Here is a 14,619-nt window from a genome sequence, read left to right on the forward strand (position 1 = left end):
GTGAATCCACTGTCATGCTCGTCTGACCGTTGTAGCACAATTCCGGCGCAGTGTCACGGTCAATTATTTTGCTGGAAGATTTCATCACGGCGGATATCAAGCATGAAGAGATGCAGGTGGTCCGTAGTAATGTTCACTTAGTCCACAACTGTCATGTTGCCTTTGATTACTATCACAGTCCCCATGGAGACCCAGGCGAGCGTCCCCCACATCTAGGATTGCCATGTATCTGGTTCTTTAAGCTCGTGTCCGGCCAAATATTTACAAGTCCGGACTGCTCCGCTTTTGTTAGGCTTTTTAGTGATGAAGTAGAGAATGCACAACTAAGGCCCATTCTTAGCTAATGGCGTATGAGCAAGGAATGATAAAAGGTGGAATAAGTAGATTTTCCATAAGGATATACGGATGTATCAACAAATGCTGTTCTTATGTCTGTGTCCTACGTTTTCCTTTTTTATTGGTTTGGTCTTCTAAGTACCACATGAACCAACATACGTATTCTTTCTTCTCTCTTTTCTTTCTATCTAGTAATTTTTCATTCTTTCCCTATGTTTTTCTCTTCTTTCATCTGTCAATATTGCATCTGCCTTTTTCTTTGTTTTCTCCTGGAGCCCTTGAAATCTTTTACATTTGTTCTGAATCTTTCTTTTTCTCCTATTTCTTCCACCATTATTTCCATTTCCCTCAGATGTACTTTAACTTCTTTTATCCACGTCATCGATGTTTTGTGGTTCTGTCAAAGAAGTTAAAAATTCTTTTTGTTATCCTCTTTTCCACTGGCCTTTTCAGGTATCCACAGAATGCAATTCTTCTCTTCCTTATCGTGTGTGACATTCGCTCTATTTTGTCATAAACTTCATTAATACTTCTTAATTTCTATTTCCCTAAGAGCAGGCATTGTCTGCAGGGGGAGCGACTTTTAAAATTAAGTTTTCGAAAACAGCCACAAGTCGTACTTCTTATTTTTTATTAAGACCAGTTTCCCTCTTCAAATGAACCAGAGAACAATCAGAATATACACTGTAAATGATACAAATTGAGATAATATGGAAAACTTACACTGACATTACGTAAAGTACATATTCTGCTTCCAGTGCGGTGACTTACTTTTAAAGTTGCCAGACAGCAGTAAAGATTGCCTTTACTGTTGGTTTACAGCTCTAAAGATTAATTTGGCCTTGCATACTACTTAAACTTACGTGGCACTTCTTAATGTACAGTACTAAATGATGGCATTAACATTGACAGCGCCAAAGATAAAACTGACTGTACAACATGACTTCTGACGTCTATAGGATAGTCTATCCAAAGATAATTGACAAAGACGCGATTAATATAACTTCGTAGTTGTAAATTATCTTTGGATAGATTGTACAATAGACGTTACAAGTAATGCTGTACAGTCAATTTCATCTTTGGCGCTCTCAGTGTCAATGTTATCATTTACTAATGTACTTTAAACGTAAGTTTAAGTATTATGGTACAGCCAAATTAATCTTTACAGCTGTCAGCCAAGAGTAAAGGCAATCTCTACTGCTGCCAGCCAACTTCAAAAGTAAGTCAGCACACTGGAAGCAGAATATGTACGTTACGTAATGTCAGTATAAGTTTTCCATATTGTCTCAATTTGTATCTTTTACAGTGTATATTCTGATGATGCTCTTGTTCATTTGAAGAGCAAAACCGGACTTCATAAAAAATACGAAGTGCGACTTGTGGCTGTTTTCGAAAACTTAGTTTCCCATTTCCTGGTTATTTTCCTTTCTTTCTTTTCTATTTCACTTGACTGTTTGGCTGTATTTAACGAAAGGTATTCTGATGAAAATTGTCATTCTGGTTTAATGACAGAATTGTAGTGCCGAAGTTTTGCATTTATACAAATAGATTTCTTGTTATACAGGTTTTTTGTTAGTCGAAAAGCCACCTCCGTTTTCTTTGCTCTTGCTAGGTTAGCTTCTTTGTCTAAAGCATTTGCTTGCATTATTTCACCTAGATATTAAAATTTTGTAGGCATTTTTATTCTGCCATAATCCAGTTTGATATATTTCGGTGCCTAATTCACATCTGTCATGTAGTCTGTTTTTTCAAAAGATGTATGTAGGCCTGCTTTTGAAGCTATCTGTTATAGGAGATTTATCCGCATTGTTGCATCTACTATAGTTTCAGCAAATATTTCAGGATCATCTGCAAAAGCCAGACAATCAAAACTCAGATTACCCCCTTTGCTCCCAATTGTGATTCTTTTAATTCGTTTTTATTGTTTAATGCAAACTTTTAGTTTATTATCACTTAAGCTTATCTTAGAAAGAACACCGAGCAATTAAGGCGACTGAGAATTTAGTCATAACTGCTAAATTGTAAGACTGTTTACGGATTGCTTTTTAGTTTAAACAAGTTTACGGTTGATCTCGCCAGAAACTGTAATTGATAGTTAATAACGATTTAAAATAACCAAATTCCTGTATTTGTATTTAAAATAGGTATTCCAGCTTTTAGGGCAAAAGTCCGGCTAAATATAAGGGAGAGTTTATTTTCGGACCTGGCAACCCTTACCCACAGCATACCGCCGGCCGCGCTGTCCTTCGTCCATGCCGCTGTACTTGCTTCGAGCTGACGTTCGACTTGATGATGCCGTATCTGCACACTGTCACCTACCTGGTTTAACGAGAAACATGATTCATCCGAACAGACGGCACGTTTCCACAGGATCCGCGGTCCAGTCTCAAACATCTCGTGTGCAGTCGAACTGATTGCGTCATAGGCTCAGTTTAGGATCACGTAGGAATCGTCCACTGTGGAGCCCCATGTTCAAAAATATTCACCGAATGGTGTGCTGCGAAACACTCGTGCCTGCAGCAGAATTGTATTCTGTCGTCACATCCGTCACAGATCGCTGCCTGTCCTGGTTTACAGAGAGGGCAAGCCTTCAGCCTCCACTTTTTGGGGTGAGGTCTCTTTGTCCAACAGCTAGTGGACTACTCGTTTCGCCATCCTTCACTCACTTTCCACGAATGTTCACTACAACAGCATACAAACAGCCGACCAGTTTCGCCGTTTCCGAGATGCTCGTTCCGAAGATTTTGGGTTTTTACAATCTGCCCTTTTTCAAAGTCGATTATCTCAGTTGATTTCCCATTGTCGCTAGAATGATCCCCCATTCGTCTCTCTACTCTGCGTCTATACTTTCCTTACAGCGTCACATGATCACAACGTCATCATACGGGCTTGCAGTCCCACGTTGGGTATTGGTGATAACGTTTTGACTCGTGACTATAAGTCTTAGACATTGAGACTGCAACCATTCACTGCAGTTGTCAGCATTTTTCTAAAGTATAACGGTTCTGACTATGGCCATTCTGTATGTGGTGTCTGTTCTTTTGGACATGTCCGAAAGAACAATCCCACATGTATAATTAAGGCTAGGACGGACAATGATCCCTTCAGTGCAGATGCACACCAAGTTCGAAATCTTACGGAAATCGGCGAAATTCCGCGAGTAATGACGATAATTGGCAAGGAGCACTACAACAGTAGTTTTTTGGATAAGTTGGGAATTTGAGTCTGATGGGAGGCATGCTAGGGTAGACTGTGCAGTTGCTATGATCACTGTGTCCGGATGGCGCAGTAGTCGGCGAATCTTCCTGGTAAGCAGGAGGTCTGGCTTCGAATTCCGATCTGCTACCGATTTTCAACTTCCCCCATTGATTTAAATCAGTAGAAACTGGCAGCTAATGTCTTTAATTCCTTTGTGTCTAGAGCCATTGAGGTCTCAGCCAAGAAAAATGTATGGTTTGAGGTCCACTGTTCACATGTACACATGAGAATTTTCTTTTCTAAGAATACCGATACTAAAGAAAACTGTAACACACACTTACCTTTAGTTTATAATTATACTATATATTCAGATATAATTTTGATATACAACAAACAAGAACTGTTATTGGATTTTTTGGATTACAAAATAAATCTGCAGCTTACATCCACTAATTTATTTTTCTCCCTTTTATCAAGCAACGCCCTTTGGGCAGCTTCCAGTTCTTGAAATCGACGAGAAGAAGACGTGGCAGTCTCACGCTATATGTCGTTACTTAGGCAAGCAAATGGGCTTGGCTGGAGCTAATGATTGGGAAAATCTCCAGATTGACATGGCTGCTGATACAATATCAGACATAAGAATGAGTAAGTTAAATGTTTTCCTGTGCCGAAATATTCTGTATTTTTTAATTTGCTTTTCACTATAGCGATGTGGAAAATCCTGGGTCTAAGAGAAACAATGAAATGAATAAAGGCCTTCGCTGACACTGCAGTGGAGATATTGATGAGTGAATAAATACAAACAAGAAGTTGAACACCATAGATCAGTTTCTGAAGTATCTTACTTTAAATTGCCTAAAGACATACATTTGCCCAAAATTGTACTAAACAGTTGATCAGATAATTTGAAGAAGAAATATGACATAAATGAGACGATTTTAAGTGAAAATATCCTTCTTTGTATTAATAAGGACGTATAAATTTTATACCAGTTTAGTAATTTTTAAGTTAAAAATCCCAAAGATTCTGTCCACACGTTACTTTTAATGTTTACTTCTGTTTGTAGAAATGGTAAGTCCTGCGCATGAGACTGACGAAACATTAAAGCAAAAGAAGAAAGCAGCAGTCATAAATGAAAGTCTACCATTTTTGTTGCCAAGACTAGATAAAATGGTGAAGGAAAATGGAGGTTATCTTGCAAATAGCAAGGTAAGCCAAACACACTGAAATATACGAACTACTGATACTTAAGAAAGCTGAGATATATGTTCTTAAATAATGTAGTTACCTGCCGATGGGTATTGTTATAAAATGTAACGACGAAAGTTATTTTACTCGACAGTTCAGTCACAAAAGTTGAATTAATTGTTCGCACAGAAAACGGTAAGGTTTTTGTAGCATGATTCAGATTATTTTATCACTCTTACCTGCTTTCATACCATGATATGATTGAGGGAAATACAGATCCTAAGTTGGCAATATATAGTATATTATTGTTCACAAACGCATCACACAAGAAATATAAAATTCTGCAGTGCACTTTGTATGGTTTCAGAATTGTAAATTTAAATTGTGTGGCCTGCCTTGCTACACGTCACCTCTCTACATAGTGTTAAGAAATGAGAATCTTTTTGTTTGAAGATTAATGCGAAGTCCTTGCTTTCAGCTTTCGTGGGCAGACCTCTATTTTGTAGCACTGATCGACTATCTCAAGGCCATTATTGGATTTGACATAACAAAAGGTTATTCAAACCTTGCTGCGCTCGAAAAGACCGTACTTGAAATACCAGCTGTTGAATAGTGGGTTGCGAAGAGACCAAAAACTGAAATGTGAATTTAGTAGCGTGTTAAATACATGTAATGTTAGAAATCTGAATTGATCTACATTTAAATATTCATTATATGTTGTTAGAACTGTGATACACCTTTGCGACTGCAAAAAGATGTAAAAAATCTTCCTGTAAAAGATCATATAACAATACCTTTCCATTTACAAGACTCAATCAGAACAATAACATTGGAGATAGTTCAGCTGCATGTGTTTTATTTGCTAATGCGTGGAATTGTTTTGGTGGATTCACAAATTAATTTCTTGTCAGACATGCAAAACACTGAAGTAATGTTGGTGAAAATTTTGTAATTATGTTTCCTATATATGTGTTTCTCATTTTTGCTGCATTTCGTGGTTGATGCATTTTAAAACATGACACCCTGAATAATTGTATGCAAACTGATTCGTCCTGGAAGATCTGTCAAGCGCATGCACAATATGTGGTCATATCACAGAGAGAACGTGGAATGGAGTAATAGTATCTATTTGTTAAAAATGTGCGTACAGGTGTACATTAGTCAAAAATACTTTCCATGGAATGTGAACTAGTCTCCACCATTTCATTAGTGATAAGGATCTTTTAATTTTCATGGATAAACTACATTACTAGAACACTGCGGCGATATTTGGTGTTAACAGGCAATGGCAGCAGACGACCGATGCGAGTGCCTTTGACATCGACTGTAGCGCTTCTCCTGGTCAAGTGATCATATGGGTTGGACCACAGAGGACTGGAAAACCGTGGCCTGATCAAATGAGTCCTGATTTCATTTGGTGAGAGGTGATCACAGGATTAGAGTATGGCACAGACTCCACGAAGCCCTGGACCCAAGTGGTCAACAAGGCACAGTGGAAGCTGGTGGTGGCTCCACAATGGTGGGGGCTGTGTTCACGTGGACTGGACTGGGTCCTCCGGTCCAACTGAGCCGATCATTGTGTGGAAACGGTTATGTTGCGCTACTTGCAGATCATCTGCAGCCATTCATGAACTTCACGTTTCCAAATAACGACGGAATTTTTATGGATGACGATGTACCACGTCAGTAGGTCATAACTGTCCACGATTGGTCTGAAGAACGTTCTGGACAATTCGTGCACAAAATCCTGCACCGGTAACACTTTCGCAATTATAAACGGCTATAGAGGCAGTACGGCTCAGTGTTTTTGTAGTGGACTGTCAACGACTTGTTGGGTCCGCGCCACGTCGAGTTGCTGCATACGCGATATTAGGAGGTATTCAAAATGGTTCAAATGGCTCTGAGCACTATGAGACTTAACTTCTGCGGTCATCAGTCCCCTAGAACTTAGAACTACTTAAACCTAACTAACCTAAGGACATCACACACATCCATGCCCGAGGCAGCATTAGAACCTGCGACCGATTAGGTGGTGTCCCATCACTTTTGTCACCTTAGCGCATTTTGTTGTTCACCTCCAAATTTAAGACACAGTCTGTTCATTGCGAACTTCCTCCCGTATTCAATTGCCGGGTGCTCGTAATTGGCTTATTATTAATCTAGCTTCGTTTTGTGATACAACACTAAAGGATGCTGGTACTGCCATATTCCGATGATATCATTATTGACCGCCGTATTAAAGGAGCAAACTGCACAACTCATATTTTCTCCCTGATTCAAGTGCCTGTTTCTCGTATTCCCTTATTAATCTGTCTTATTTTTTCATACATGACTAACGTAGTAATCAACTGTGGATGCCGCGAGTATCATGTTTCAACGACAAATAATTATCTTGTATTCACCTTGCAATGGACCGTTACCAATGCTGATTAGTATACACTGAAGAGCCAAAGAAGCTGGTACACCTGCCTAATAACGTGTAGAGCCCCCGATAGCACGCAGAAGTGTTTGCAACACGACGTGGCATGGACTCAACTAATGTCTGAAGTAGTGCTCGAGGGAACTGACACCACGAATCTTGTAGGGCTGTCCATAAATCCGTAATACTACGAGGCGGTTGAGATCTCTTCTGAACAGCACGTACGTAGGCATCCCAGATACGCTAGAAAATGTTCATATCTGGCGAGTTTGGTGGCCAGCGGAAGTGTTTAAACTCAAAAGAGTGTTCCTGGAGCCACTCTGTAGCAATTCTGGACATGTGGGGTGTCGCATTGTCCTGCTGGAATTGCCCAAGTCCGGAATACACAATAGATGTGAATGGACGCAGGTGATCAGACAGGATGCTTACATACATGTCACCTGTCAGAGTCGTATCTAGACATATCAGAGGTCCCATATCACTCCAAGTGCACATGCCCCAAACTATTACAGAGCCTCCAACAGCTTGAATAGTCTCCTGCTGACATGCAGGGTCAGTGGATTCATGGGGCTGAGTCCATACCCGTACACGTCCATTCGGTCGATAAAATTTGAAACGATATTTCTCCTGCCAGACAACATGTTTCCAGTCATCAGCACTCCAGTGTCGGTGTTGACGGGCCCAGGCGAGGCGTAAAGCTTTGTGTCGTGCAGTCGTCAAGTGTATACGAGCTGCCCTTCGGATCCAAAAGCCGTATTGATGATGTTTCGTTAAATGTTTCGCAAGCTGACATTTGTTGATGGCACAGCATTGAATTCTGCAGCAACAGTCGTCGTTGACCCCGTTCTAGCAGGATCTTTTTCCGGCTGCAGTGACGTGGAAGATTTGATGTTTTACCTGGTTCCTGATACGGTACACTCGTGAAATAGTCGCACGGGAAAATCCCTGTGTTCCATCGCTTGTACGCCGACTAGAACACCACGTCAAACTCAAATCTTCATAACCTGCCACTGAAGCAGTAGTAACCGATCTAACAACTGCGCCAGGCACTTCTTGTCTTATATATGTGCCGTATTCTACCTGTTTAAATATCTCTGTATTTGAATACGCAAGCCTATGCCAGTTTCTTTTGCGTTTCAGTATCTATTCCTTTTATATTTTATTCTTCCAACAACTTACAATAATTGTAGCACAGTTTATACTTGTGTTATAGTGCAGTTGACAAATCTATACATTGATGCACTTTAATTACGGATCACAAGGCATATTCTTTTTTTAGTTTTCCTGTGAGACATAACATAAAACTAACTTCAAATGTGTGTGAAATTTTATGGGACTTAACTGCTAAGGTAATCAGTCCCTTAGCTTACACACTACTTAACCTAAATTATCCTAAGGACAAACACACACACACCCATGCCCGAGGGAGGACTCGAACCTTCGCTGGGACCAGCCGCACAGTCTATGACTGCATAAAACTAAAATGTGACCTCTTTTGGTATGGCAAGCAGCAGTGAAACTGAGCCTAGTGAACAAAAAATTTGTACATTACACACATGGTGTGGGAAAAAACAGACTTCATTCGCACACATGATGTGCAAAACGATATATCTTGCACATATGGTGTTTAGTAAACAAACTTACTCATTTATATAGATAGTATGCGATCATAGACAAAATACCCACAGATACACAAATTATGAAAAGTGGGCCATACTACTTCACATACACATGTATTTTTACCATATATACTTGCTCACGTGAACAGTGTTCGTATAGTACGGTTCTGATGCTGTAAGCACAAATTACCCATTTGTCATCATGTTGTGACAGGCCAATAGACTATCTTCACATGTTAAAAATATGGCTCAAATTTTTGTTATTCTGAACGATTATAACAATTAAATAGCATTTTCGGTCAATATTCTCATAAATTATCTGTTATTTTTATGTTATAAAAGCTTAAAAATCATTAAATTTCAAGATCTGGTCCCAACACCGAAAACGCCACACTTGTGTTATGGCCGGCAGAAGTGGCCATGCGGTTCTAGGCGCTGCAGTTTGGAACCGCGAGACCGCTACGGTCGCAGGTTTGAATCCTGCCTCGGGCTTGGATGTGTGTGATGTCCTTAGGTTAGTTAGGTTTAACTAGTTCTAAGTTCTAGGGGACTAATGACCTTAGAAGTTGAGTCCTATAGTGCTCAGTGCCATTTGAACTTGTGTTATGGGAATATTAGCCGAAGTTACAAGCGTTTTTCCGCAGTTTTTCTGCTGTGATGGAAACGCGTTTACAACTTTCAAGTAATATTAGAATTTTGTGAAGGCTGACAGTGGAAAGCTTCCAAAAGTTGATGTGTTTATGGCCTCTTTGTTATTCAAAAACAACTCAGATTTTTATGTTCCGGTAATAAGAAACACGAAAACTGCATTGCATGGCGACTGGGACGCAAGAAACTACAACACAGCAATAAGTCATCGAACTGTCGTAAAAGTGAGAGGATCTGGAACTGGATTATTTACTCAGACCATGCTGAAAAGGTTTTATAGGACAACTTATGAAAGCCTGCATGGTAAAATACAGTGGAAGCTCTTTCATTTAGCAAATAATTATGATTTTCAACTGCTGCGATTGCTACCAGAAGCACCACTGTTTTTCAGGTACCTCTTTTCCCAATTTACAAATTTCCAGACTGCGTAATAACACAAGAGGGGAACTGAAGTGTGTTATCAAGTTTGTCTTCAGCAGTTTTACACACTGCTATTTTTCTGTTAATCCAGGTCATTAACTTAAACTACATCGGAACCATAAAGCATATATTGCTATACTGTATACGTAACTGGTGCCTAAACGCTGAAACGTCCCCTTAGAAAAATTATACACGACTGTGCTTAAACTGACACACAATAGTTTTTAGCGCAACGCAATCTGACTTTCAATAATCCCTACAAAAAAATGGCCCTGACTAACATTAAACTATATGTTTCACAAATCACTTACCTCACAAAAATCTTAGTTACTCGAACTACTGCAATACAGCGAGCGCCATTACTGCCAGCTAACTAAAAGATTCAAACTACTGAAGGCACTAACTACTGATAGGCACAGTTAGCAAAGGAAAGATTTCAATAGAGAACAAACAATGTATTTATCTTTATAGTCATAATATACACTCCTGGAAATTGAAATAGGAACACCGTGAATTCATTGTCCCAGGAAGGGGAAACTTTATTGACACATTCCTGGAGTCAGATACATCACATGATCACACTGACAGAACCACAGGCACATAGACACAGGCAACAGAGCATGCACAATGTCGGCACTAGTACAGTGTATATCCACCTTTCGCAGCAATGCAGGCTGCTATTCTCCCATGGAGACGATCGTAGAGATGCTGAATATAGTCCTGTGGAACGGCTTGCCTTGCCATTTCCACCTGGCGCCTCAGTTGGACCAGTGTTCGTGCTGGACGTGCAGACCGCGTGAGACGACGCTTCATCCAGTCCCAAACATGCTCAATGGGGGACAGATCCGGAGATCTTGCTGGCCAGGGTAGTTGACTTACACCTTCTAGAGCACGTTGGGTGGCACGGGATACATGCGGACGTTCATTGTCCTGTTGGAACAGCAAGTTCCCTTGCCGGTCTAGGAATGGTAGAAAGATGGGTTCGATGACGGTTTGGATGTACCGTGCACTATTCAGTGTCCCCTCGACGATCACCAGAGGTGTATGGCGAGTGTAGGAGATCGCTCCCCACACCATGATGCCGGGTGTTGGCCCTGTGTGCCTCGGTCGTATGCAGTCCTGATTGTGGCGCTCACCTGCACGGCGCCAAACACGCATACGACCATCATTGGCACCAAGGCAGAAGCGACTCTCATCGCTGAAGACGACACGTCTCCATTCGTCCCTCCATTCACGTCTGTCGCGACACCACTGGAGGCAGGCTGCACGATGTTGGGGCGTGAGCGGAAGACGGCCTAACGGTGTGCGGGACCGTAGCCCAGCTTCATGGAGACGGTTGCGAATGGTCCTCGCCGATACCCCAGGAGCAACAGTGTCTCTAATTTGCTGGGAAGTGGCGGTGCGGTCCCCCACGGCACTGCGTAGGATCCTACGGTCTTGGCGTGCATCCGTGCGTCGCTGCGGTCCGGTCCCAGGTCGACGGGCACGTGCACCTTTCGCCGACCACTGGCGACAACATCGATGTACTGTGGAGACCTCACGCCCCACGTGTTGAGCAATTCGGCGGTACGTCCACCCGGCCTCCCGCATGCCCACTATACGCCCTCGCTCAAAGTCCGTTAACTGCACATACGGTTCACGTCCACGCTGTCGCGGCATGCTACCAGTGTTAAAGACTGCGATGGAGCTCCGTATGCCACGGCAAACTGGCTGACACTGACGGCGGCGGTGCACAAATGCTGCGCAGCTAGCGCCATTCGACGGCCAACACCGCGGTTCCTGGTGTGTCCGCTGTGCCATGCGTGTGATCATTGCTTGTACACCATTCTCGCAGTGTCCGGAGCAAGTATGGTGGGTCTGACACACCGGTGTCAATGTGTTCTTTTTTCCATTTCCAGGAGTGTATATATCAGTTCATGACACCAATTCTTACAAATTTCAAAACTCCGCCAACTCTCTCCCCACGTCCACCACCGCTGGTGGCTCACCTCCAACTGCGCAACGCTACGCGCCGCTAACATCGAGCCGCCCAACACTACAATGGCGAGTATTACAACAATGCCAACCAGCCACTGACTGCACACAGCACAGCCAGTGATTTTTCATACAGAGCGCTACGTGGCGGGGGCGTTACCAGTTAAAAAACCTAAACAGCCTACTTACAACGCTATGATTTAAAAGTGTCTCAGCAGAGCCAACTTTCATTTTATCGTAATATCCTGGTGATATTACATTTCCTAGGTTCCAAGTGATGTTAAATTTTTCTCTTTGTCAAACTGAAACAACTTTACAACAGGCTCCTTGGGAACAGTTGAAAGTGACAAATTACTGTCTTCAGCGACTTGCTTGCAAAGAATGAAGTGGCCGAAAATTGTGAAATGGTTTCTCCGAGCTACAACAGTTTCTTAACGCCATAATTGTGATTCATCTTAAGTTTATGAGGTGTAAAGTAAAGTTAATAAATGAAAACAGATATTAAAATATAATATGATACAGAGTTAAAAGCTCTTACACAGTTGTTTTGCTTAAGAAGACAGCATTATTAAGCGAAGATGACAGGAAGGAAAAAGAAGGAAAAGATACTCTGAATTAGAACCAATTCTGCGAACATTGCTCCTATTGCTACCAATTATGCTGTCTGTAAAGAGCATTTACGTACATCTTAATCTAATGAGTGAGTTCCAACCATATTTTACACACTATCTTATTCTTTGGAGAACAGAAAAACCATTTTCAGATGAGTTTATATATATATTAATGTAGCGTGTTACTACAGGCAACCAATTTTCCGAAACGTACATTCCAAAAGAAGACATCACAATGAAAGAGGAGGATCACAGTGCTAGCAAATGACGTTACAGGCATCACATGACTTAAATGGAACGTTTTACTGATCTTTCAAATTATTTGAATCTTATTTTACAGAAATTCTTGAGGAAAAAAGCATGTTGTAAGCATAAAATGACATAATTAAGCATGTAAGACGATTTCCAGAAAACGGTCAAATACCATACTCTGAGCTGCAATACAGCGTGCACTCACGACACCGCAACTGAATACTGAACCGTTGCACCGTATGCAGAATCTGAGGCTGAGCACTGTTAACACCTCCATGCAGGCACTTCAAGTAGTGTTCAACCGTGAGAGCCACTGATGCCGCACGCCACGCCCTTAAGCGAAACCGGCACATGCGTCTGTACGGCATGCGTAGATTTTCGAGCGAAGACTTGCAAACTCCACAACTGGTGTTCCATTCACCTAGTCTTACATCAGAGTGATAACCTTCTTGTTAGACAGCTTCGTGCCATAAGGATTGTTGGCTGCATATCCAGACACGCCGAGTGCTTCAGAGTAGCATTTTATTGCTTTATATGGATCAAAACCTTTGACCCAATAGACACATAGTAATTTTGGATCTATGATTTCCCAAAACTCATGATGGAAGTGGTACATGTGGAGTTTAGATAGAGATAACATACATATATCCACATAAACAAGTTCCTGTACTCTAGCATAACTTTAACCATCACCAGAATGGCGAAATCTTTGTTGAATTTTGTGACCCATTTAAAATTCGGAATGGCGATATAATCTGGTGTGCTGTAAAGTCCTGTCCAATTGGTAACTAACTGAACTCCGGAACTCCGTGATTTTCTCTGATATGTTGCATAGTTTCTCCGAAAACTGAATTATCAACAAGTTTATACAAATATTTCTCAAATGTACATAACGCTCAAGTTTAAATCAGTGTATTTCTTTAACAGGGGGAACTGCTTGAAGGAAATAGCACAAATGACTCCATCCAGTTTCATCCCCAACTTGAGACACTCCCGGAGTATATGGCAATGTAGTATGTGTCTTGTTTTCCCTCCAGCATTGTCATCAGCTTGGGGTGTGAACTTTTTTCTGGAACTCAGTGCTCTGGGCAAAGCAGGAAGTCACTGTGTATGTCATGCAAACTAATTGCATTATTCTTCACAGAAGGCATTTCTACATCTACTGGGTCGTTGGTAGGCCATCCACCAGATGGTTTGTTAATAGCTGTCTCGTAGTAAGTAAGTTATCTATGGACAATCGGCCGTTCATGAGGTTGGTTACTCGTCTGAAAACTTGGAACATACTTTTGATCCAGTAGTAGTGGTTCCTCTCACACTTGGAGATTAACAACAAATTTGCATGTGTCGCACACCAACCACAGAATATCGGAAGATTCAAATGGTTCAAATGACTCTGAGCACTATGAGACTTAACTTCTGAGGTCATAAGTCCCCTAGAACTTAGAACTACTTAAACCTAACTAACCTAAGCACGTCTCACACATCCACACCCGAGGCAGGACTCGAACCTGCGACCGTAGCGGTCGCGCGGTTCCAGACTGAGGTGTCTACAACCGCTCGGCCACCCAGCCGGCAGAATATCGGAAGAGTCAGACTACTTTACGTGTAACAACATCATCATCTGAACTGCATTCCTTCAGGCCATTTACATGAATGAATATATTGAAATTGTGCTTCTCAAGTTTATTGATTTCCTGAAGACCCATGGGGATTTAATAACATCAAGTTTATAAACTGAAGCGCCAAAGAACCTGGTATGCGCATGCGTATTCAAATAGAGAGACCTGCTACAATGGCAGGTTATCAAGATTTAAGTGAGTTTGAACGTAGTGTTACAGTCGGTGCATGAGCGATGGGTCCGAGGTAGCGATGAAGTGGGGAGTTTCCTGTACGACCATTTAATGTACCGTGAATATCAGGAATCCGGTAAAACATCACATCTCCGACATCACTG

General features: G+C 41.5%; 1 protein-coding gene across 3 annotated transcripts in view; it reads left to right on the forward strand.

Annotated features, from left to right (window-relative positions):
- The window catches only part of LOC126336697 (glutathione S-transferase-like), a 336,946-nt gene extending 331,381 nt beyond the window's left edge, over positions 1-5,565 (forward strand). For all 3 annotated transcript variants that reach the window (XM_050000652.1, XM_050000649.1, XM_050000650.1), the window contains exons 2-4: positions 4,012-4,179; positions 4,601-4,743; positions 5,201-5,565. In XM_050000652.1, coding sequence (XP_049856609.1) covers positions 4,101-4,179; positions 4,601-4,743; positions 5,201-5,335 — 357 coding nt within the window. In that variant the 5' untranslated portion in view covers positions 4,012-4,100 and the 3' untranslated portion in view covers positions 5,336-5,565. The remainder of the gene's footprint in view (positions 1-4,011; positions 4,180-4,600; positions 4,744-5,200) is intronic.
- Positions 5,566-14,619: the final 9,054 nt, after the last annotated feature.

This window comes from Schistocerca gregaria, chromosome 2 (genome assembly GCF_023897955.1).
Source record: "Schistocerca gregaria isolate iqSchGreg1 chromosome 2, iqSchGreg1.2, whole genome shotgun sequence".
NCBI lineage: Eukaryota > Metazoa > Arthropoda > Insecta > Orthoptera > Acrididae > Schistocerca > Schistocerca gregaria.